This window comes from Cyprinodon tularosa, unplaced genomic scaffold, assembly GCF_016077235.1.
Source record: "Cyprinodon tularosa strain WSP-4 unplaced genomic scaffold, ASM1607723v1 ctg248, whole genome shotgun sequence".
In the NCBI taxonomy this organism is placed as follows: domain Eukaryota; kingdom Metazoa; phylum Chordata; class Actinopteri; order Cyprinodontiformes; family Cyprinodontidae; genus Cyprinodon; species Cyprinodon tularosa.
In genome coordinates, this window is record NW_024038921.1 from 269,967 (window position 1) to 296,135 (window position 26,169).

The following is a 26,169-nucleotide window of genomic DNA, read 5'->3' on the forward strand; positions in this document are numbered from 1 at the left end:
TGATACTGACTGTGCCCGTGCTGCCCAGAGACAGGTGGCTTAGTTGCTGAGTGAGAGGCCCCATCATGGACGTGGGCTGGATGGACATGGCATGCTCCATTGTTGGGGTTAGCACTGTACCCTGTATGGGGAATGAAGAGGAAACACCTGATTAATCTCTGACAGTTTTAGCAAAACGCACAGCAGGCTTTCTTAATCAGTCAACTAAAAATGCAAAATTTATAAAGAGCTGCTATCCATTTTCAACAACCCATGGTCCTCGACAGGGTTTGATAGAGTAAACAGAAAAATCTGCAACTTGAATTTTTGTTTTGGATTATATATTAACTTCAAAGTAAGATTTTATTCATTCAGCTTTTTCCTCCTAACTTTCAGGTCCCCATCTCTGTTACACTGTATTGAGCAATAAAATAGTTTTCTGAACAACAAAGATGCTCTTGATGATAATAAATGTAACTTCCATGTACTTAGACATAGCAGTGCCACAGAGCAACAGGGAACCAGGGCTTTCAGATTAAAACATCCTACTTTTAAGCTTCCAGACACCTGATATAGTTCTGTCTTTTGTCTCTTTCTGGTGGCATATTCTCTCCATCTTCAGTAACAGCATCACTACATTTAGCATCTAACACCAATCAGTTCCTTAGATACATTCTTAGGCACTATTCCTGCCATCAATCACCCTTAACCTTGACAATGTACTTCCAAAAAAACGTTGCTCATCTATGTAAATAGTTGGATTCAGGTGTATAAAATGCAGCACCAGGGCTGATTAGCTGGGTCGATTTCAAGAGCTTGGTAAATTTCACATGAGGATGCCACCTGTGCAAGAAGTACTGTTGTGAACTAACCTCTCTTCTACATATTCCATAAGAAACATAAAAAACGTGGATGTAGTTGAAGGAACTTTCCAATAGGAGATTTAGCTTAAGCTTGTGCCTTGCAGGAAGAGGGTCAGATCTAGACTCAGACTCCTTCTAAGCGGAGTTTGCTTGCTGTCTCCCTGCATGCGTGGATCAGGAGTGACTCTAACCTTCTTACGAACTAATATTATGCTGAAAATGTTGTGAATGTACATCTGTTGACCTCTAGGTGACTGAAAGGTAAAGGTAAAGGCCTGTAGGTACCTGAAACACTAAAATCTAATGAGATGGCCTACATGCAACTGTAAGTTACACCCACACATATACAAGAACAGAGCTTTTGACTTGTTCCCACTGGTGTGACCACCGCGCATTAAAACGACAGAGCAGTTTATTACGTTGTGTCTTTATCGGCTCTTCCTTTGAAATAAGGAAGTAAACTAAACTAGAGCGCTAGTAAACCAGAAGTCTAAGTATAAGTTAACTATTCCTTTTTCTATGGGTGCTGTATTTATGCTGGTGGCGGGCGGAAGCAAAATTCTGACTTCTGTGAGATACTCACAGCTGGCTGCATGAGGTATGACTGGTGGTGCATCCAGGACGGACTGTGTACCTGTAAATAGAATAAACAATTATAAATCTAATTTGTTCACCCTTGACATTTTAATGGCCACTAAAAAGTTGGAGAAAAGATTTAGAAGGAAAGCAAGAACCAGAGGAAATGCAGGTCTATCCTCCCTAATAATGCAAATGTAATGAGGGGTTAAGCTCAGACATGAAACCATTCTTATTTAAGTAGATTAAAAAAGACTGTGATGCTGAAAACAATAATTATCTTGTAATGTCTCACCTGGTAGGAGGAGACAGGAGAATGCATGTAGGGTGAGAGGGACGTCTGAGCGATCATTCTGTTTGGAGCCAGACTGTAAGGTGAGGAGTAGAAACTGTGGCAACAGACAGAACACAGTGAGAACGGCCTCCCCAAGTAAACAATGCACAGGATGTCTACAAGAAAATCAGCAATGTTGCTAAGCTGACCAGCAGAGGGCGACCTTTCACAATTTATTTTTTTATTTGCAGTGTTTATTTTACTGTAGGGCTGGGGCTGTTTTCTGTCACTCCATGCATAGCACTCACTCACCCATTCTGTAAGGCTGTTGGGTCATACGCTAGCGTCATCCCTCCCTGGGAAAACAACACAGGATTCAGAACCAGTGAGGTCATGCAAACACTGGCGCGAAACAGCATGTATTCGAAAACAGCCCGCTAGCACAGAAAGTTTCAGGAAAAAAAAAACACCTAAAAACTTTCTTAACAAATAAAATGTGCCTATAGGTTCCTCATGAGACACATGATTAAAGCGTAGTTACCGTATCTCCGTCTCGAGCCCAGGGTCTTCCATTCTGGAGATACTTCCCCTGACTCTGCCTCTTCTTTTGACCCCCGTCTGCAAACTTGCATAATAAGGGCTCTGTGGGTGCTGAGAAAGCAACAGATCAAACAAGTAAGTGATCACAGCAGGGAACAAAAACACAACAACATCACAACTATAGTACAAAGGCTAGCCTCCACTTACCGAGCACCCCTGGAGGAGTCTTGATGAATTTGCCATTAAAATGCTGAATTATGGCCTCACATTTCTCTGTGGACTCCATTCTAAAACACAAAGTTTAACTCAGTTCCCACTGCAGAAGTCTCCTTACATTACATGTTTGATGGATTTAGCAGCATTAGATTATAATGTACACTAAAAAGTCTCACCTTGCAAATCCCACACCACGGCTAGTGCCGTTGGCATCCCGCAGGATGCGTGTAGAAATGACCTGGCCAAAAGACTTTAGCATGTTCTCCAGCTCCTGCTCATCCATGGACACCGGCAGGTTGGAGATGTACAGGTTGGTGGGGTCCTGCTCTTGTTGCTGCGGAGCAGACAGAACAGTTTGTTTATAAGCCATTTTAATTCAACATGAATTTATGGTCAAAGATCTGCTTTTTATTAACCTGATTTGTGCAGAAGGAGAAAGAATGTCTCACTGCAAAACTTAGTGTGTCAAAATGATTCAGACATCCATAAACATTCACTTTTTGTGTACAAACATAAACTTCAATGTATTTTATGGAGAATTTATGTGACAAACTATCATAAAATAGAATTTATTTTAAAACAAAAAGTAAAGGTTTTCATTTTTTTTTCACAAATAATAATCTTAAAAATCCTAAATCTGTATTCTGCCACCCTTAGTTAAGAGTTAGCAGAACCACTTTTCACTGCAGTTACAGCACCAGGTCTTTAGCAGCTTTTAACTTCTATCATTAGCTCAGTACTTTGACTGGACCATTTTTACACATAAATATGCTTTGAGGCGAGGTATTCATTGGAGCTCTAGCTGCATATTTAGGGCTGTTGTCTTCTTGGAAGGTGAACCTAATACCCAGTTCTCTAATAGGTTTTTCTTTTAGGGTATAATTCTCCACCCATCTCTACATCAACTCTAAAGAGCTTCAGCAGATTGGTTTCCATCCAGATGTGAGTTCTAAGCAAACATTAAAAATGTTGAAAAAATAAAATCTGAATTAGATGCATTTACACCCCTTGGAGCAAGTAAATGATGCAATGTTTATGTCACGCTTTGCTCAAACGATCAGGAAATGGAGGTAGAAAATTAGTGCAGACCACAGATCAGTAATGGATTTAATGAATTCTTTACAATTAGGCAAGCTGCACTTTATCATGTCAGCTAGTATTAGCGAGCTTAATTGCATGCAATCCGGAACTATAGGGAGAGATATGACGTCAGTGACAGAAACAGCTGATCTGTCCTGTGAGGTTAACATTTTCTATGTCAGAACTTATTCAACATTCCTCTTATGTGCATTTACTTTTTTTTTTAAGTAAAACAGAATAGAAAATGTAAACTTTTGTAAGGTGATTGGAGGTTTTGCTGTTTCCAACAAGCTCTTCTAATGTGATACTTCAAAATGAATGAAAAAAACAACAGGATAAAAGGATAAAACCTTATGTTCCAGTGAAAAAACTGCATCCCCATAGCATAATGCTGCCAGTACCATGGTTCATAGTGTGAACCATGCATACAGAATTACGTGCAGTGCTACATATATAGTGCCATGGACTCTATTTATTAAATGAGTGACTCCTAAAGGAAACTGGTTCATTGCTCTTTTCATCTATCATGTGAAATTCCAATAAACATAACTTAAGTGCATGGCTGTTATGCAACAGACTGAAATTTCTGTAACGTCTCCGTGAAGATTCCTGTCCAGGCAGCTGCTGGATCTTTCTTTTCATTAAATTCTATACTTCCTGCATTACATTTTTGCCAGAGTGCTGCTCCTTATTACTGCTATCAGTTGGCTTTAAATAAGTTTAACCTAATCAATATAATTGAAAACAACATAATTTGACACTGCTTGTTGATAGTCACTGCTACATCCTGCTGCACACTGAATAACATTCACAGATACTAAGAAAAAAAAGTTTTTTCATAGTATCTGTGAATGTTTCTTGGTCTAATTTTGTTTAAATGGGGATATCTTGAAGGCGGTAAATAAATCAAGCAGAGAGGTTATTCAGAGGCCTTTTTTTAATGCCTTAGAAGTGTGTTTGTGTGAGTGTGCAGAAGCCCACAGGAAGCCAGGCATGAAGTTTAAGAGTTCACAGAGCAACAGGAGCCTGGCAACCAGGAGAAAGGAGGCTGGACTAAACAGACAGGAAGGGAAAACAGAGAGTGAAAGAAGAGGATAGGGCAGAGAGGGTGTGGGAGGAATTAGCAGCTCAAAAGGCTGATATTTTGTACGGAAGAGACGACTATAAGAAAGGGATATAGCCAATGTCTGATTTGATGTTGGTCATTAAAACTATTGAGTGACAGAAAAGAGCAAAACAGGAAGGGAAGGCAGATTTGCTTTAACTAATCAGCAGGGTCCTGCCTTTGATCTAAATCTAATATATTACCAACATCCACGTCTCCTCTCCCTGCTGCTAACTGATATATGATTACCAAGCCACCACTAATATTAGAGGCTTCATTGTGAAATGGGCAAACTGTCAGAGATACAGCTGAAAATCATGTGAACTGGAACCTTGTGTGGAGCAAACAGGAGAGAACACGCAGCATCCTCCACCGGCACACGTTGAAAGTTGAAAGAGGTGTGAAATGACGCTGCAAAAATTCCTGAGAGTATTTATGGCATTAAAGCATTGCAGCAGCAAAGAGGATGTAACCTGTTTTCACTTACTGTAGTCAATCTGAATGCTTGTTATATAAGAGGCATACAGAAGACGGCCTGAGCTAAGGTGAAACTTTTATTTACTGTCCCCCAACCTTAAGTAAAAAGCAAAGGCTCGTTGGAGATCACACACAAATCCATCCTTGCTGATTGTCATTCCAGGCCGTATCTCAGCCACATCTGTAATAGGTGTGCCTCTGTGGAGACAGATTTGCTTGCTTGTGTGTAGAGCAGCATGTGTGACGTCTGAGTTTGACACGGGAGGTAAGAATGGATCTATTTATAACCTCACCATTGTTCTGCTGCCCCAACACATGCAGCTCCGCCGGGCTTGCGGCTGTGGGTCCCGCGTGGCTTGTTCAGGAACTGAGCGTACTCAGAGGACAGTGACTGTAAGGTGTGGTTTACCGTGTTTGTGAACCGCACAGCTCAGCAACTATGGTGAAGGTCTATGAAAGTCAGGCTTAACTGGATTTCAGGGATGTCCTGATAAGAGTCATGTAAGGATAAGCATTTACTGTTTGAGAGTTCAACTCATATTCTCCATTGAAACCAATGCACAGTTGTGTTTATAATGTTGTGTTTTCATCAGGTTTTACCTCCAAACAACCAAATACATCATAAAAAATCCAATTTCATGTTTGAAGTTAGATCAGTATATTCTCCCTTAAAAGTGATCAAAAAACAACATTGGATTGATAGCAGTTTTCTCTTTCAACCACAGTAACCCAGTGACACCAAGCAGCTGTTTATATTTAGGTTTATAGAGTAGTTATCAACACGTCTGACAGGGCACATGCTGTCTGGGTGAGTCAAGTTTTGGTGTCCCGTTGCACTTGTCGTGTGTTAAGATATACTGGATTGTGTGGCACTCTTGTAGGGGAGCTGCAGCAAACTTAAGACACTAGATCTGGTTGCGGTGTACTGGTTCAGGTCAGCTTGCCACATTGATCTCTGACAGTTTTCCAGAGTTAGGCTGAGGGAGACCCTGGTATTGCATTGCAGTGGGTTATGTTTGGGGTTCTGGAAAGGAGACGGGGCTGGGACGCCAACCAGGATGAAGTGTATTAAGTGGTGGTGTCAGCCACCAGCTTTGGCCTGCACGATGGACAATGCTGGGTCTTTGTGCTTGTCCCATTGACAGTGGGTGTAGTGGCACCCTCCCTAGGGTTTCTTCAAAGGGGAGAATGAGCCAGAGAGATCAGCTTAATGGGCCGACAAGAGTTGCTTTGACTGCAGACACTTTGACAAAGAGCTCAGAACAAGCACTACAACTGGAGCAGGTTAGTAAGGCTGGAAGGGGGAGCATTAGGGGGAGAGAGGAAAGGAAGAGAGGAGGACGGAGACAGACTACACGAGGATGGAAGTTGTGCTTATAATACAAATTAAAAAATCACCCATGAAAATAAATAGAAGTCGGTTAGGTGAACACTGAGCATTGGCCTGTTTGGGAATCAGTAAAGTGGAACAGACTTACCCCGAACCCTAATTTTGTTCTGTGTTGTCTGAGAAATTTAGTTTAAAAGCTCTGAAAATAAACTGTTTGTTTTCATCTGTGTTTTAGAACAATAAAAGTGAAAAAAAAATCTAAGATTAATGGGCTAAGAACTTAGAATATTACTTTACCCAAATTTATTTTTAGATATATTTGAGATCAAATTTACGGTAGATTTAGGCCTAATTAAAAATACTACTGGGAAGATTTAACTGATAAGAACTACTGAGGTCTTTTATACGGGCTAATATCTAAGGTTAATCAGATTATATCCTGATGATAATGTGAAAACCGAAGGGGGCCAATCAAACATCCTGGTGCAGGGGGACTACCAGGAACTTGGGGCCCCATGGAAGACATTGATATAAAGATGCATTGAAGTGTATCATTTACATTCAATATTAATGTAATTTTTAATGTAATATTACTACAAAGGAAAATGAACAGAACCTGAAAAAGTTAAATATACATTAACTTAATAACTTAATGTAATAACTTTACATGCTATCAAAATAATAACAGCTTATCTATGTAAACATAAATAGAAAAGAGGTTTAGGATTGTGAAAATATATACCTATTAGGTTTCACTATAGCTTTATTAAAGGACATGTTATTTTTATGCTGGCCCTGAGAACTTATTTTTTTATTCATCTGTACTTTTAAGGACAAAACATGCATTTTTTTTATGTGGCTTCAGGCTGTTAATGAGAATTAGTCATAAAAAAACCTAAATAAACTATTTTAATATGGACACAGATTTTGATACAGGCTGCTGGAGGCTACCCAATTAACTGCAACTGTCCAGAATACAGTATAAAAAACTAGAGGCCATTTCATTTTATAGTTATCATCATTAAAAAAATAATGTGGGGTGGGGGGGTTAAAGAAACTGGTGGTAGATCATCTGTTTACATGATGAAGGAGGGACAAAGACAGTTATTTATTGTGAATATCCTGCTAAATATCTACTAGCGTTTAGCTAATGTTAACCCTCTGATGACCATAGCGTTTTCCTGTTGCATTTTCTGGTTGGTAAAGGTCAATTCAGCTCTGTGAGCTTTCTGGCTTAGTTATTTAGCCTCTCTGATATTTACAGACACACAATAGGGTCATTTAATGCTGAATTAATCCCTGAAAACTAAAAACGAAACACAACTAAGTCATAAAAAACTTGCAATCATGCTCCGTTTCAGACAGCACCCAGCTGGTCTGCATCATTCATGATTTGATTTCGTTATCACTATGTCAAATGACATCCGTGTGGGATTGTAGCCCCAGTACGAGCGCACCTCCGGTGACAAATGGGGTGACCTGATGCAATGCAGGACCTGAGGACCAAACCATTTATTGCAATTTCCCAGGAGAGGGTGTGTCAATATATTTCACTGTTTACTGCTGAAAAATGATGGAGAACATGACTATTATTTTTTATTTTACTACTGGATTTTTTTTTTTTTATACTTGAAAAATATAGTGGGACAAATCTTTTCTTCTTTTTTTGGGCCCCCAGGAGTCAAGGGCCCTTAAAATCACCCTAGCCTCCCTCCTCAACCATTGGAAAGAGGTCTAAATGGAGAAACAGATTATGCCAGGTTCACACAAAAAAATAATCATACCAATTTTTCCACAATCTTTCCCTTCACTAATGTGTTGGAATGATCTGGTCTGCTCTGAAGTCACTGTTCGTCCTGAACAGTGACTTCGATTGAGATGTGTTTCACTAAAGTCAACCAAGTCTTGAGTGATTCTTACTTTGGCCATCTGAGCCTGGACCCCGCTGGATTTCAGAGCTGTGACAGCCTTTTGAGCAGCAGCTGGACTGTCAAAGTCCACAAAACCATACCCTGCAAATAAGAGCAGATTGTGTTAAATGATTGTGTTAAATAATCTTTATTCCAGTTGGATAAAAATTTAAAAAATCAATTAAAAGCATTGATAGAACAAACTATACACTACTGTGCAAAGGTTTTTTTTCTTTGCTTCCAGATGGGCAGTGTTTTAGTTTTGTTTTTTCAAAATTGTCTTTATGAATAGATCCTCAATAAATTACATATAAAAATTCATAAAAAGTATATTTAAGTGTTTCTAAGGAAGATTACAGGGCAGTCAGGCTCGCTGTCAGTATAATGAGGTATGCTCTAAAATTTGGAAAAGTACTGTAAATATAAGACAAATCAAGGAAAGGGATAACAAGCATTAATTGAAAATAGTTATTAAATAAATTGAAACATGGTTCACCTTTACACTTGTTGGTAGTTTTGTCCAAAATGGCCTTAGTGGACACGATTTTTCCATACCTTCAGGGACAAAAGAACACAGAATCATGAGGTGACTCAGAGACACAGACAGGAATCTGCTCCTACAACATGCATACCAACATTTCCACATTTCCTCAGGGTGCCAGACTACAGACGTTCACATGAATGCATACTCTGTCCTTCCTGTGAGCAACTCGGTCTCATAAACTTAATCTTAAGGGTTTACAGAAAACTTTCTGTGCCCCCGCCCTTCTGTCTCTGTCCCCTCTTGGGGACTGTACAGTAACTCTATTCCTAGAAGCTGTTCTTGAAAGACAGGAGACAGGGCCTGAGGGACTAAAACTATTTGTTGCAAAACTGTCTTCACCAAGGAAATAAAACAGGATCACACCCAAAACGCCTGGGTTTGAAATCCAGATCTGCCTTTGGGATATTTATGGCCTAAATAATGCTTAGAAGTCTTAGGTGGTAAAAACATGTTTTCTTTCTATTCTGAATTTATCTATGAAGGAACAGAGGAATGGGGCACATCAAACAACCTATTATCCTGTTTTTTGTTTATCCGCTGTGGTTGTCAACAGAAACAAAAACTAAAGGCCAGTCCCTAAAGCAGTGGAGTCAGTTACTGCATTAATGCAGTCTCATGAATATTCATGGTTTAAAAATTAGCTTAAAAGCAGACAGCTATGGGCGTTACATGCAGCTCGTTGGAATGCAGTGTTATAGGAGAGTCGGTCAGCTCCACATTAGACCTTACTTTGCCTTTAGCCTGTGAGGGAGGCCGGTGTTCCTACGTTCGGGCGACATAGCGTCTGGCTGGAATGTACAGTGAAACCTGATGCTTCACCCCTCCAGTTTGCTTTCCTTTCCTCTATACCCCCTCCCTCGTGCTGTTTTTCCACCCTCATGTTACAGCTGCTGGGTCCTACACTCCCGTCTCTTTGCAGCAGACATTTAACCAGCTGACTCAGACCAGGCTAGACAGCTATAACCTCTGTCACAACAAATGTCACCTGGTTTTAAATGTAAACTGCTAGGGATAGGGAATTTTCCTCCAGATAACTTGGATAGACACCTATAAAAAACGAAAGACATCTAAAAACAATGCATATAAGCTTCTATTTGCATTCACTAAACTAACATTTATTTGTATAACAGCTGATTGAAGTTGAAATAATGGGAGTGGGAGAGGATGAAAAGCATCTACCGCTGCAATTGCATAAGCCTTAGTTTAGAGTTTATTCGCTCAGGGGTAACAAAGTTATGACTATTAAAGTTATTTTGGGAAAACCTGTCAATAGTTGTATGTTTAAAAAAAGCATCTCCAACATTTACTCTTATCTTAATACGATGGCAATCGGACTGATGGGGCAGACAAAACACAAATGACGTGACTGGAGCAGGTGATCTAAATGTTAATCGAAGTGTGTTCAGGAGCAAAGTGATGCATAAGGGACACTAAGGACGCGGTCTAGCGAATGAAGCAGCGCAATTATAGTGAATAGATGGAAGCCCGTGCAAAAGTTAAGTCTGTGATGAAAGCAAACAAATTTTACTGAGTTTTTTTTTTATCAAAATGGAAGATAGAAAAGAAAAATGCTGACACAGGATGAAGGAATGCTCTTATATGTTTGTGGGTGGCTTTTAAAAATGCATTTTTTTCAGTCCTTAGAAGGACTGTTAAATCACTCATTAATTGTTCTCCTCTTGTAGCTCCAGAGCGGGTCCCATCTTGCCGTAGCCTTTACTGCTCTCTCTGTCTGTTTATTTTGCTTGGATTGAAGTATTAGAGAGTTACCCATGTGAATAGCAAGGTTTTAAAAAGTTACATGGGTCGAGCTGTAAAAGTTAGCTAGTCATATCCATTTGGCTCCCCATGTCACTGCTTATGGTTGTAATGTGCTGTAATATATTTCCTGCATATAACCATAAAGTTATATGCTTTTAGGGTAATAAACAGAACTTAAATTAGGATTTGATATCTGGTTTTAGATTGACGGGTAAAAACTATTGCTCTATATCTATTTATAGATGTCTACAGTGAGAAAAATTGTTTATTTTTATCACAGTGATATAGCCTGTCATATCAAACAATGTTGTTTCCACTCTGCTCCAATGTAAATAATACAGCTCTACAATTCCTATCTTCATGCTGTTAAAAATAATTGTTAAAAGAAAGAAAGAAAGCTTTGTTTGTGTGACAGTTTAAGGCATGTACTGAAACCTAAAATTAGAACTAGATAAAGTCAAGTTTGAGTAAAAGAAAGACATTGCAAGTGTGCCCTATATTGTGTCATTAAGGGGAGCCATTGCTTTGCATATGTGTGTATTGAGACTATAGGAAGATACAGTAACTCCAAACATCACACGTTTCTACATTCAATACACTTTAACATTTACACACAAAAAAAACAAGAAAATATAGTCTTCTCACTTTATTGGGGATTTAAATCAAAACTGAATTACTGAAAGGATCTATTCACACAATTTTTTCTCTATATGAATTATTATGGCCTTAAGAAGCAAACAGAATATACTATTTGATATTTAAATATTTTTTTTGCTAGGGTCAACCCACAGTTCTTAAATATAAAAAAAATTACAGAATCATTTGGACCTAATTGTATTAATGTTACCTTCTGTTGCAGCTATATTTAACATACAACCTGAAAATAGAACCTACATTAAGGCAACAAGGGTGATAGGCTTTTCACCTAAAATATGCCATTGGTACAGCAGTAAAATTCATTCCCTTACATATTTTTGTTATATATTTATCACAAGTAGATGTTTCAGGGCATATACACTTTAATGTTAGTAATAAAAACCCTTATTATGCCACAAAACTAATCATTCTTTGTATCAGATGCTCAGTCAGGCTCTGCAATTTAGCCAAAAATCTAAACTGACATTTTTTTTCAACAAAATTATGATTGTATTTTGAATGTATTTTCCCCTGCAGAAAAAAGCATTGTGTAATAGCCTTCAATGGTTTCTTGTCCAGAGTCGACTATCTCAGGATTTTACTACTTCCTTGAAGCTCACACTCATGGATCTGCAAGCTACCTGAACCTTTCCCCTTCTGTCTGGCAGCAGTTCAGCTGAAGGCATACTACCCTAAAGGGCTAGATGGAGAAAATTTGTGTCTTCCTCCCATTGAATGTTATGTTGCTACAAATAGCAATAAAGCATTTGCATTTTCTAAAACTGTTATTATATGGTCAATGTTATTTATTGTTTAAGTGGCCAAACCAAAATACCTGCATCTGAAAACTTGTGCTCTTTTTAAATCCCCACACCCTGACCTAAATTCTGTAAGACCTGCATCGTAAAACATCACTGCCTAACAACACAAATGTATGTGAAAGATCTTTAATAGCAGCACCACATGCCCCAAAATAAAGGAATTCAAGAAAAAATGTGCAACACAGGGAAGAGCTATACACTAATAAAGCTCTGGGAAATACAATTAAAAACCTATAATCCATAAATCACATGTGGGAAAAGTTAGTCAATCTGCACTTTAATCCACTGTGCAGATAGGACTCCCCTGGGTCAGAGGCCGAGAGAATGAAGACACGGCATGGAGATAACTTGTTGACTTCACATCTCCAACCTCTGCCATAAATCAAGATATAAACAAGCAAAAGTGGTGAAGCCACCAAGGAGCGGCCTTTATACCAAATTTACCCCAAAGCAACGAGTCAATGACTCGTTCAAAAGGTTTTGAGTCAATCCAGAGCAACATCTGAATGACTGTAGGCCTTCAGGAATATGAGACTTGAATTTGATTAAAAATAAAGAGTTTATAAGAAAAAAAAAAGTTACTGAAGCGGTCTAGCTAAGGCGTGGCCTGAAAATGAATGGATGAATGAATGAATGACTATTTCAGGCAATCTAGCTAAATGAAAAATTCAACACATACAAACATTATGAATAAAAATTAATGATATTAAAATATATGTGTTTTTTAGTGCTTATGTGTGTCATGGAGTATGAGGTAGTGAAACTTTTTAAACCATACCCCTCCTCCTTCCTATAGTCCTTATTAACAACATCCTTTTCGGTTCCTATTACTTACTAAATAGGCCATTCATGGTTAAAACACAGCCTCCAGTGAGGCAGAATTAAAGCAAATCTGAGCAAGGCAAAATTCTCCAGATATACATGCACAAAAAAAAAAAAAAAAAAAAACCCATGACAGCTAATCTTTACCAAGCTGTTTGTCCCAAGAACGGGGGAATCAGATATTAGATAAAGGACCGAGTTAGTTTATGATAAATTCCTCCTCTCACTAAAAAAAAAACCATCATCTGAAGAGTTTTGTATTTTTCTTTTTATTTCATTAAGTCTAATATTGTTTATCATTGTTGTATCAATGGGCTGCGCAGTGGGCAGTGGGTTCTCTTCGAGTACTCTGGCTTCTTCCCACAGTCCAAAAACATGACTGTTAGGTTGGCTTCTCTAAATTCTCCATAGGTGTAAGTGTGTGGGTGAATGGTTGTTTGTCTCCGTGTTGCCCTGCGATGGACTGGCGATCTGTCCAGGGTCTACCCCGCCTCCTGCCCATAGACAGCTGGAGATAGGCACCAGCCCCGCTTGGGATCGGCTTGATGGATGGATGTTGTATCAATAAAGCAACATGAGGATTTAACAAACAACATTTTGTATTATTTAAACATTTGGTGGTGTCATTTGCAGCATTATACAACAATTTTTTTAAATATATTTTAAAATAACTGCCTTTAATTTTTCTACTCAACACCTATTAAAGCAGAAATAGGACTTGTTTTTATTTGATCTTTTTTTACTTGACAATGATCTGCTGTGTTTGCTGTAAAGCCTGATAAAATGTTCACTTTTTTGATGCATTTGTATTTATGTATAATCAGGGTTTATACAGGAATGAATAATTCAAATTTAATGCTTTTTAATGCTCTTTTAATGCTCTTAAAAATAATTTTAATTCCACCAAAAGGTATCCGTTGACAGGCTGCAGCCAGGTCCCGAATTCCTCGTTTTCCAACCACTTTTGTTGAAATGTGCTTTTTTCTCCCCATTCTCTAGCTTTTTCTCCGACTCAAACTTCTTTTCTGAACATACAGCTTTGCGATCAACCGGAAGCAGTTCCACGCAAATATATTGTGATATAACGTCTGACGAAATTATTTTTATAAACTTTTTTTTTTTTAAAGCATTTTAAATGCCACAATAAACACATTTAATGACTTTTAATGCCATTTAAGGCCTTAATGTAAACAATAATAATTTAATGACTTTCAATGATTTTTAATGACCCGGGGAAACCCTGATAATTGATCTAAATAATCCATCGATCCATCTTACGTCTTACTTATCCCTGCTGGGGTCGCGAGGGCTGCTGGTGCCTATCTCCAGCTGTCTATGGGCGAGAGGCAGGGCACACCCTGGACAGGTCGCCAGTTCATCGCAGGGCAACACAGAGAAAAACAGCCATTCAAACACACACATAAGGAGAATTTGGAGAAGCCAATTAACCTAACAGTCATGTTTTGGACTGTGGGAGGAATCGAACACGGAACCTTCTTGCTGCAAGGCAGCAGTGCTACCCACTGTTTCACTGTGTGGCCTTATCTAAATAATATAATGCAAAAAATAAGATTTTGCAGGAACTCCCAGAGAGTTGCAAAGAGAGTTTAAAATGTAGCCCCTTTGCAGCTAAGCACCATCCTACCCGATTAATGCTACAGGGACTTCAAAGACAACCTTAGCCCATATGAAGGCAGCTGCCATTCTTTCTCTGCAGGCTATGCAACTTGTTTCCCACATCATTTAAGATCCCCCCACCAACCCCCCCTAACAGGAGTCACTTCTAAAGCCTCCGTCCTCTAGTCATTTCTTTCCACTCTACAAAGATGTTACTGTAAGTCTGCTTCTACAGTAAGGTTTCAGTTTTTAAAGCAGTAACCAGAGATTTCCCACCGGCTCTGACTGCTGCCTTAATCTTACATAAGTTTCACAATGAGCCCTGTGGACACACAGAGTTTAACATCTCTAACCTTTTATACATACCTACATGTCTGAATTGGCTACAATGTTAACAAAACCACAGTAATTAAAGAGGGTGGGGCTGGCTGACATGCCAGACACATGATGAAGCCAGGATTTATGAGACTGGTCCACACCTCTTCACTGAAGGACTTGGTTTTCATGTGAATGAATCCTGGAAATGAGAATACATGACTAAAGTTCACAGTCACCTATGTGACGTACAGCGTAGCGTTGACCTACAGCTGCCAAACCAGTTAGGGTGCTTTATAGCAAGCTTTATCCTTGACTTCATAAGAACACACACGCAGGTCTACTGGTTTAATGAGGTCAACTCAGTTCACTGCTGCTGAGACACTTTATTGACACAGGAAGTATAATCTCTGATCAAAAGTGAAAAATACAGGTTCCTGTATTTTTTGTTGCTCCATCTCTCCTTTGGGCTTACCTCATTGCCCTTTGGTTTAGACTGATTTGATCATACCTTGCTGAGTTTCTAATACTTTTCAGAAAAGTATATAGTTCTCTTTAACTGTTGACAAATACACAGTTTTTTTGAAAATAGATTAATTCCCTTTGAGCTTTTTTCACCTTTACACCTGCTTGTGTATGATATCAACACATGGCAGCAGATTATTGTGGATAGAAAAAGAATGCGAGTAAGAAAAGCGGTGCATGGATTTGTACCTTAGGTGATTTAAGCGTCTATCATACTTAAACAGGTTTTATTTCATGACTGCTCTACATTTATACTTACACTGAAACTGGTTCTGCTGGAGGTTTCTTCCTGTTAAAAGGGAGTTGTTCCTGTCCACTGTCACTGCATGCATGCTCAGTGTGAGAGATTCTTGTAGATTCAATGAGGGAATGCAAACTATTATCTACAGTTCCCAACTGCTCTTCCAGGAGGACTAATTCCTGTAAAGTCAATGTCTGGATGGTATTAGCTGGTTTTCCTTAGATAGAAAACTTTGAACCAATCTTTGATCCGGTTGCAATGTATCTTTAAAGTGCCTTAAGATGACATGTGTTGTGAATTGGTGCTATATAAATAAACCAAATTGAAGAGTTGTCCAGTCAGTAGCTGTGAATCACTGCAGCTCTCCCAATGTTATATTAGAGGAACTTTGGCAGCTTATCTGATTAACTCTCTCTCTGCTTATATTGTCAGTTTAGGAGAATGGCCATCAACTGCAGCATACGTTTTCCTTTTATACAGGTGCTGGTCATAAAATTAGAATATCATGAAAAAGTTGATTGATTTCAGTAATTCCATTTAAAAAGTGAAACTTGTATATTATATTCATACATTACATACAAACTCATATATTTCAGATGTTTATTTTGTTTAATTTTGATGATTACAAATGACAACAAATGAAAATCTCAAATTCATCATATCAGAAAATTAGAATATTACTGAAGACCAATAAAAACAAAGGATTTATAGAAATGTTGGCCAACTGAAAAGTATGAACATGAAAAGTATGAGCATGTACAGCACTCAGTATTTAGTTGGGCCTCCTTTGGCCTGTATTACTGCAGCAATGCGGCGTGGCATGGAGTCGATCAGTCTGTGGCACTGCTCAGGTGTTATGATAGCCCAGGTTGCTCTAATAGTGGCTTTTAGCTCTTCTGAATTGTTGGGTCTGGTGTATTGCATCTTCTTCTTCACAATACCCCATAGATTTTCTATGGGGTTAAGGTCAGGAGAGTTTGCTGGCCAATTAAGAACAGGGATACCATGGTCCTTCAACCAGGTACTGGTAGCTTTGGCACTGTGTGCAGGTGCCAAGTCCTGTTGGAAAATGAAATCTGCATCTCCAAAAAGTTGGTCAGCTGCAGGAAGCATGAAGTGCTCTAAAACTTCCTGGTATGTGGCTGCGTTGACCCTGGACCTCAGAAAACACAATGGACCAAAACCAGCAGATGACATGGCACCCCAAACCATCACTGACTGTGGAAACTTTACACTGGACTTCAAGCAACGTGGATGAAGTGCCTCTCTTCTTTTCCTCCAGACTCTGGGACCTTGATTTCCAAAGGAAATGCAAAATTTACTTTCATCAGAGAACATGACTTTGGACCACTCACCAGCAGTCCAGTCCTGTTTCTCTTTAGCCCAGGCAAGACGCTTCTGACGCTGTCTGTGGTTCAAGAGTGGCTTGACACAAGGAATGCGACAGCAGAAACCCATGTCTTTCATACGTCTGTGTGTGGTGGTTCTTGAAGCACTCACTCCAGCTGCAGTCCACTCTTTGTGAATCTCCCCCACATTTTTGAAGGGGTTTTGTTTCACAATCCTCTCCAGGGTGCGGTTATCTCTCTTGCTTGTACACTTTTTTCGACCACATCTTTTCCTTCCCTTCGCCTCTCTATTAATGTGCTTGGACACTGAGCTCTGTGAACAGCCAGCCTCTTTAGCGATGACCTTTTGTGTCTTGCCCTCCTTGTGCAAGGTGTCGATGGTCGTCTTTTGGACAACTGTCAAGTCAGCAGTCTTCCCCATGATTGTGTAGCCTATAGAACTAGACTGAAAGACCATTTAAAGGCTTTTGCAGGTGGTTTGAGTTAATTAGCTGATTAGAGTGTGGCACCAGGGGCCATCAATTTTGAACCTTTTCACAATATTCTAATTTTCTGATATGATGAATTTGAGATTTTCATTTGTTGTCATTTGTAATCATCAAAATTAAACAAAATAAACATCTGAAATATATGAGTTTGTATGTAATGTATGAATATAATATACAAGTTTCACTTTTTAAATGGAATTACTGAAATCAATCTACTTTTTCATGATATTCTAATTTTATGACCAGCACCTGTAGATTATGGGTTAATTAGCATTCTGCAGGATGTTGGAAGGTTTAAACATTTGTAACCTAATCTAGCTTGAAATCTCACCACGACGTCATCTATGACCTGCCTGCTGTGCTCCTTGGTCTTCATGATGTTATTTGTTCACTGATGTTCTCCAGCAAACCTCTAAGGCCCTCACATCTGGATTAAATTAAAGACACAAGCTGTGCAACCGTAACTAAATAGGCCTTTTAAAGGTAATTGATTAACCAGATTTTATGTGAGGGAATCTGAGTAACTGGAGCTCATTAAGGTGCATATTTCTGATTATTTGTCAAAAACTAGATACAAGTTCATGGTTGTGATTTGTATTTTGACTCGGTACAATAGCTATAAATAATAAGCAAGGTACTGTATCTGTTTTGTTGTTTTCCTGCCTAAAACAGCTCTTAAAATTTAATCATCTGTCCCAAAGATGAAGGGCCCAGATCTGAACAGCACACGTTTCCTAACATCAGGTTTCTGTGGGACTCATCCAGTATCAAAGTTAAAACTTATTTCACTTAATGTGGGCTAGAAATCTTGGCTAGATCTGGTCACACAATACGATTATTGATCAAAAGGAAATAAATAAACACATGCCCAGCCTCTTTTAAATAAAAACAGTGCAGAACAATGTTATCCAATATGTTAGCCTGCACAGCTTTAAAGATCTATTTGATCAAATGTGCCTGATCACCACGTAAGACATTGAAGGTTGCCTTCTCTAAACAGGGTACACGTTGTCTTTTTCAGAAAACAAACTACACAGGCTAATTTTGTATACTATAAGTTTTTATGACAATTTTAATTGTGGAATAGGCAGAGTTCATTCTGGATGTTTGTAGCAGAGCCTCCTTCACCTGTTTTTGTACACTATTAGTTGCCTGAACACATAGCTGTTGTTTTCTTCAGTTTGGAAAGTCAAAAAGTGGAAACTAACAGGGATGTCTTTAAAGAAATGTCATTTTAAAAGTATACAAGCCTTAGTGATATGAACTGGCATGCTTCCATTCTTGGAGTTGGTGAGCTTGAAGACCTGCTAAAGAGGTAATTCAGCCGCTTAATGCAGGTTTGCTTTGGCATGGATGTGTCCAATAGCTGCCGCACAGCAGCTTTCAAGGAGTAAGCTAAAGGCCTCTGTTCTAAACAAAGTCTGGGTGTCCAAATATGAATCTCTTTTATATATAAACCACATTAGGGAAACTATTTCTTAAACTGAAGCACTGTACAGTAAACAAAAAAAAATATTCCAAGCACAAATAATACTGCGATATAAAGAAAAACAATAAATCTGAATAAAACACAATAAGAAAAAAAAAATCAAACTAACACTGTAACGAGTTTATTCTGTTTATTCATTAGCTTATGTGTTTGTTACTGTTTTGCGCAGAGCATGTAGGGATTTCTGGACAGACAGCAAGTATAATGTGCTTTAAATGTTTGAGTTAATGTGTGAAACATACAGGGAGATGTAGCAGTTCAGACCTGCTGCTGTCACCAATGTGTCTAACAGCATGTTAGCAGCATGTTTAATCATGTTTATATTTGTTGATAGGGTTGCCATCTCATTAGCAACATTTACATGCAGTAAATGTCTATGATCCGAGCTAACTCATGGTTGATCTGAAGCTCAAAATCTCTATTTATATGGACACTAAATAAAATTATCCAATCAGGACATGTTGAATCATGTACCAAATGTTTGCAGAACTGTCTAACTTTCTGAAACAATTTAGTAGAAGAAGAAGAAGCACCCAGTTTTGTAAACAAACCCGTATCTGTCTGCTTTCCCAAAACTTTAGCCACTCGTGCCCCTGGTATTTCATTTTCTCCCGGTCTTAAGTGGTGTCTGTTGATGTAGTTTTCTTTCAATTATGGACTTTTGTTGCATATTTATTTTAGTGGTCATTTTAGTTAATGTCTCAGCAGTACAGTAGCTTATGCTAAAGCTCATTATCTACAGGGCTAGAGGGCGGCCTCCTTTATCCTGGACCATGAGCCAGTGAATGAAGGCTAGTACAGAGAAAAGCATTACGCTGATGTTGCACACATGCACAGGGATGATTTTACTCAAAACATCCTAATGGGTGTGTACATGAAGACCAAACGGAATGGTGATCGGAGAAAACCACCTCTCTCATTAAGAATGACATTTCTTTCTGATCAGACATGACACAATTTTGATCTGATCAGGGTTTCAATCCAATTATTTGTATCCATGTTAATGTAGCTTTTGGGTGTTATTAGGTGTGGAACGGTTCATAAAATCCACGGTTCGGTTCGGTTCACGGTTTCGTGGTCACGGTTTTCTGTTCGGTTCGGTATATGTTGATTGTTAGCCTGACATGTTAATTGTGTTGCTGTTACCATAAACAAAATGTGTTGCACAATGCTTGGACATTGTTGCACTTTTATCCACAACTTTCTTTCTGCCGTCATCGTAGGTCACTCTAAATGCAAAGTGGTCTCATACAGCAGACCTATAAAGTGCTGCTGGCGCGTCTTCCAACTCCAGTTCTTTCCCACTCGCCATACCCACACAGTTCTCCACAACAACGGATTTTTTTCTGCTACACCCAGCTACGCTGCTTCGCTTCTTCTTCTTGTTTACTACGGGTGGTTGGCTTTGGTCAAAGTAACGCCACCTTCTCCTCTGGAGTGTATACGCTTTGCCTATGAGAAAAAGGAGCAGCACATGAACCGAACGCAACACACGCGAATGGAACCGAGATAGTCGAACAGAACGGTTCGGACGGTTTTTATAAACCGTTCCATCCCTAGTGTTTATGGTCTGTCAGCATAGACTGAGTTATATATGCTTTTTATCATATGTTCAGTAAATTAACCTTAGGCCAGAAGCCACAAGGATGCACCAGTCAAGTCAAAAGCACAAACAACCTAACAGTACAGCTACATTATAATCATGGCTATTGCTCATTGAAAAAAGTCCGGAAGGCTTAAGAACAGGTTTGGTGCCAGTCACGTGTTTAGTAAACCATCAAATATCATTTTGCTTCACTATCTCTATTTAAGAACATTCTACTTACTTTACATGATGGTACTTGATGATGATGTGTTAATCCTGCTGTGGTAAAACCATCTAGAACTAGACTGAAACCATCTTAAGTTTTTGTTAACCAGTCAGATTATGCTCATAGGGAGCATGGGGTACCTTTAATTAAAGCAGCTCTCACACTGAAAACCCGGGTTTTTCAAAACCGGAATGACCAACTAACATTCAGCTTTTGACCCCCTGCTGGCAAGCTGCATGGCCACTGTTTCTACCACTGTGTGTCTGGTGACACCATCACATTGGGTGAGCGTTGGTGATGGGGGGACAGAAATCAGGGAAGTAAATAATGGAGAGCAACATGGGCTGGAGCAAGAGCATAGTCAGTATTCTTTATTGTTTCGCTCTTTTATCTGTCCGAATCCCTCTCACCAGTGCTGGGCCATGTTTATTGAATGTAATCAGAGTTTTTTCAGCTTCTTAGATCAGAAGCGACTGGGGCAGGGCAGGGTTTGGTGTTCCCACAACATGCCGATCAGAGCCCAGGCAATTTAACACGGGTCACTTGCAGAGTTGTTTGACCTGGGTAGACGTGTCAGTGAGCTTTTCCCACTGCCACTAAAAGCCTATTGTTCCTTGAATTAAATGGGTTTTCCACACAATTGGAAAGGGGTATATGTAACTAGGAAGTTAAGCTGGTTCATTTCCCTCATTCTGAAGTAACCTGCTTCTACAGAAAAGACACCAGAATGGTAGTTTTACACCATGGAGCACTTTTCAAATCACTCCCTTAAGTTCTTAGCAGAAACATACAAAAATGGCGGCCTCAATGGTTCTGGCTGGCAAACTTGTCTATAAGGCATCTTTCAGGAATACAAAAAGTTGATGAAAGGTCTAAAATCACTCACGGTTGGCAGAGCTTCACCAGGTCCTGATCTGTAGTTCCTGGATGGAGGCCACGGATATATAGGTTTGTTTTGCTGAGCTGTTCTCCGCCTCCACCGCTGCTGTTGCTACTACTGTTTGTGTTGGGACTTGGGGGTGCCATCTGGTGGCTGGAGGACACATAGGCCTGCTGGAATTGGGAAAAAAACAAAGAAGAAGACAGTTATGAGATATTCACTATGTGAAAACTTACTGGCATTTGTTATTCGCTGACAATAGATTTGAGAATCCTTAAGCAGAATGTTCACATGTGGAGAGACGGAAAGTACTCCTGCATCAAACAGTTGATTATGTGGGAGCTGTGAAAATTGATATCATGCAGCCCGCATGTCAACACTCTTTAATACAGTATGCTGAAGTGGAATGTGGGGCCTCTTGGCTGACTGCTCCATGCAGGGAAAATGGGGCCTCTTATGCTTTCTCAATGTTGGGTAACTTCTTTCTTACTAGTGAAGGTATTTGTACACTGATTTAAGGATACCAGGAAACATTCATTTAGTCCTTTTAAAAAGAAATTAATGATACACTAGAAGCTAAATATGCTAGGCTTCACGTTTAATCCAACAATTTCATGGACTTTTTACAAGTAAAAGGCAAATTGTCCAAAGGTGAATTCTTAACATTTGCTCAAACTTGCATTTTGCTCAATCTCTAACATCTGATATCTTTAATCTAAAACTTATGAAGAGGAACAAAAAGATTGAAACAGGCAAAAGTCAGAACCAGGGTTACATTCAAGCTAAATAAAAAACAAATACAAGAGACACAAAGGTAATACCAAGATAGAAATAACAACACTGCGAGCAGTTTGTACATAATGTCAACAGCACGTTTGTCAATTGGCAAACATCTGTATTGACCTCTGTATTTCTTACTTTTAATGGCAGTATTTCAACTTTTTAAATGACAGAGTAGCTGCAATTTCCTTTAATTTCCAGGGAATGAAACCAAAGTCAGATCCCTTGATTGTGCACACAAAATCGGTCAATACAGTGGTGTCAATTCGTGAGCTCTAGTGGTAGACAAGCCCATGACTTAACACAAGCAACATAAAAGGATGTTGCACAATGACTGGTGCATCTCATAACCTCATCTTAACATGGGACTGTGGCTGTCTTAAGAGACAAAAAAAAAGTTATATAATCACACATATGTTTATTTTGATGGAATAAATTAAGCTGGCTTTGTTTTACTTTCTCTGCCTTTTAATTAATTAACAGGAACTCTCTTTTTCAGAAATGATTCTAGTAGATTTCTCTATGGGATTTTTACTTTCACAATTTTGGATTACTTCATTTGAGATTTGGCATAAAGAAATAAGCAAATGTCTTTGGCATGAGGTGAAGAAATCAGCTGAAGATATATTAACTGATTTGACTGAGGCAAAAAGAGGACAATGGGTTAATTAAATAGAGAAAAGAGGTCACTGTCAACCTGGTAGTGTTTAGGAAAAGCTCAGCAGGATGACATGCTCAAACAAGGACCACCTACAACATCAGCCCACTCCACCAATTATAAACCATTCGTGAGGCAAAGACAGCTCCTCTGACCTCTGCTTGTTTGACAGCAAGAAAGCAAAAAAGAGAAAGACCCTTAACCTCTACTGATGCTCTGCCATGACAGACAGGTGACACAGAGGCTCCTTGTTCTCAGGAGGAGAAGAAAAAAAGATCATTTGTATTATCTCCTACCATATTTCACATTCCATAGATTCCTACATTTATTCACATGTAGAACAAGCACACACATTGGAATTCCACATACATACAGCTGTATTTACAAGTACTTTTTAAACTCCAATATCAATTCAGAAGCTGACATAAGTATACTTGTGCCCACTCCTGACTGGCATCAGGAATGGATTTTCTTACACTAATTTGCTGAAGTTTTTTTCCCATTCCTTCTGTCAGAACCTGTGTAAAGGGAGTTAGGGTTGAAGCCCCCCTTGCCTTTTAAGGTCTGTCCAATATTCCCAGTGAGACTGAGATCAAGCCGTTCTAAGGGTCAGTCCAAACCACTGACTTTGTTGTCTTAAAGACTATATCTAGTGCTTAGAGTAATTTTCATTGCAGAAAAATCCTTTGTGCTAAAGCTATCTGATGTTTGCTTAATATTGCCCCACAATGTTTTTTCCTTAAGTCTTAAAGCTTCCTCCTGATGCCCTCCTATCCACTTCAGCCAGCATGTTTTGGGCTTTTGTTCTGTAACTGATACCCATATTTGCACCAAAACATCTTGTTCTCTTAGCTTTTTCCAGACTGTGTTAAAGTGTATATTAACTTGTCTGAACAAAAAATCTCTAGGCATCTGGTTTTAACACTTAATGATGGAGACCTACAAGTCTTTTCTGATATCTTGGATGATATAATATTTTTCTGTAATGTCAGACAGTCCTGTGTTTGAGATGCACCATAAAATACATAAAGATGTAGCTCCAATGCAATAGGATGCTGCAGAAAATGTGTAGGCATGTGACTCTAGAGAAAGAAATACAACTAATATTTAATGCCAGGTGGGGAGAAATGGTATTTTTTTTTTTTTTTGTAGTTTATTGTAAATATCTCAACTATGTCTTAAAATGACCGACAGCTAAAGTCAAAATTAGATATGATAGAATAGATTTATGAGTGAATTCTATTTGAAATTAAGCAATTCTTTTAATTTTTCCACAACAAATTAACTTCTTAAACCATAGACAATGGTAATTTTATTCTAAAAATATATATTTTTCTTAATTTTGATTATTCTTAATATCTTTTGTGTGACCAACTTCCAAACTGCTTGGTAAACACAGACTGCCAGCAGGAGTTTGTCGTCTCACAGTGTAATTCCCAATGAATATGGTCTGAAGGCGGCTAATTTGTGAATGAAAGAACAGGAAAGCAGAGACCTTTAATCTCATTCATACAGCCTTTACCAGAGTGCCAAGTCCCAGTGATACTCCAGACAAAACCAAGAGCATGTCATTGCAACAACACTCCTTAAATCATCCGGCTTCAACTAAAGGCACACACACACACATTCTTGTTCATTCAATCTAGACTAGTTTCATAAGTCATAAGAGCTTTAAAAGCCTGAGTGGGGAAATTAAACTTAATAATGATCAGTGTGAGTTCATTATAGGTGGATGGTTTTGGTAAGTAAAGTTTTTAGTAATGCTCTGGTGATTTGATCCAGTTTAATAACCCCAGTGCTTTCTCATTCTGTTTGTCAGCAGGTATAGTAGTGATATAATAAAAACATCATAAAATGCTACGGTAGTGAAACTACAAACATTACAGATTATAAAAGGTTGTCGTTATTTTGAGCCCAAAACACTAAACCCGCGTATCATTTTAAATACAGAGACATCTGAGATATCTAGTTTAATACAAATGTCTTAATGTATCACATTAAAACATGTAGAACATATTTTATAAAATACATAACTTTTATAGGTATCTTCATAAGAAAATTCTTGAGATGCCTATACTTTGATTAAAAAATGTTTTATGCCTTAAAAATGCAAAGGAAAAAGAATTGCATTTTAACTGTAACTGTATTAAAGTGTGTTTTCATAACTAGGATTATTAGCTGATAATTACATCAACCCAAAAAATATGATATTAGCAAAATGTTTCATTTTTGACAGGAATATATTCTTATTGTAAAAATTTCGAACTGAACAAATTCTCTATAAAGATTGTTTGTAATTAATTTTTATAACCCTTAGATGACTGCAGACCCTTACATTTAGATTGTCATAATGGAGAACTTTTTGGGTTGGTTTTGATTAATGCTTTATTCCAGATTCAACCGTTTCTAAACTGAGCTTTCTGGCACATGTTTGCTGTATAACGCTTTCAATGGCTAAACTCATTTAAAAGCTCAGCGTTCCTTTTTCTTTCTTTCCACAACAGAATGCAAATAGCACTGGATTATTTATAACACCAAGCTAAATATAAAAAAAATCAAGAGCATCTCTATAAATAGAAGATTTCCCAGCACCTTTACATGAACTTCCATCAAACTGACAAAATGTGTATCTTTAAAAAGCTGTCTTTTGTAATACTCACAAGTGGATTTTTGCTCTTAAATAAATAAAATCTATTGACTTTTTAATCTTTGACTCTAACAAAGTATGAGTAATTCATGCTCTAATGGAACAAAAAGTGGTTTATTCTCAATAAAACTGCACATCTGATAATTGGTACATACACTATATTGCCAAAAGTATTTGCTCACCTGCCTTGACTCACATATGAGCTTAAGTGACATCCCGTTCCTAATCCATAGGGTTCAATATGACGTCGGTCCACCCTTTGCAGCTAGAACAGCTTCAACTCTTCTGGGAAGGCTGTCCACAAGGTTTAGGAGTGTGTTTATGGGAATTTTTGACCATTCTTCCAGAAGCGCATTTGTGAGGTCGCACACTGATGTTGGACGAGAAGGCCTGGCTCTCAGTCTCCGCTCTAATTCATCCCAAAGGTGTTCTATC

The 26,169-nt window shown here is 38.5% G+C and overlaps 1 protein-coding gene across 3 annotated transcripts in view; it reads right to left on the reverse strand.

Annotated features, from left to right (window-relative positions):
• The window catches only part of LOC119785389 (RNA-binding motif, single-stranded-interacting protein 2-like), a 49,886-nt gene that overhangs the window by 4,277 nt on the left and 19,440 nt on the right, over positions 1–26,169 (reverse strand). For 2 of the 3 annotated variants that reach the window (XM_038288014.1, XM_038288015.1), the window contains exons 2-11: positions 21,656–21,822; positions 8,847–8,905; positions 8,361–8,452; positions 2,625–2,782; positions 2,440–2,519; positions 2,234–2,343; positions 2,005–2,048; positions 1,714–1,807; positions 1,426–1,476; positions 11–121 (exon numbers count right to left, since the gene is read on the reverse strand). In XM_038288014.1, the coding sequence (XP_038143942.1) occupies positions 11–121; positions 1,426–1,476; positions 1,714–1,807; positions 2,005–2,048; positions 2,234–2,343; positions 2,440–2,519; positions 2,625–2,782; positions 8,361–8,452; positions 8,847–8,905; positions 21,656–21,822 (966 nt within the window). The remainder of the gene's footprint in view (positions 1–10; positions 122–1,425; positions 1,477–1,713; positions 1,808–2,004; positions 2,049–2,233; positions 2,344–2,439; positions 2,520–2,624; positions 2,783–8,360; positions 8,453–8,846; positions 8,906–21,655; positions 21,823–26,169) is intronic. The other variant, XM_038288016.1, reaches the window with a different exon arrangement.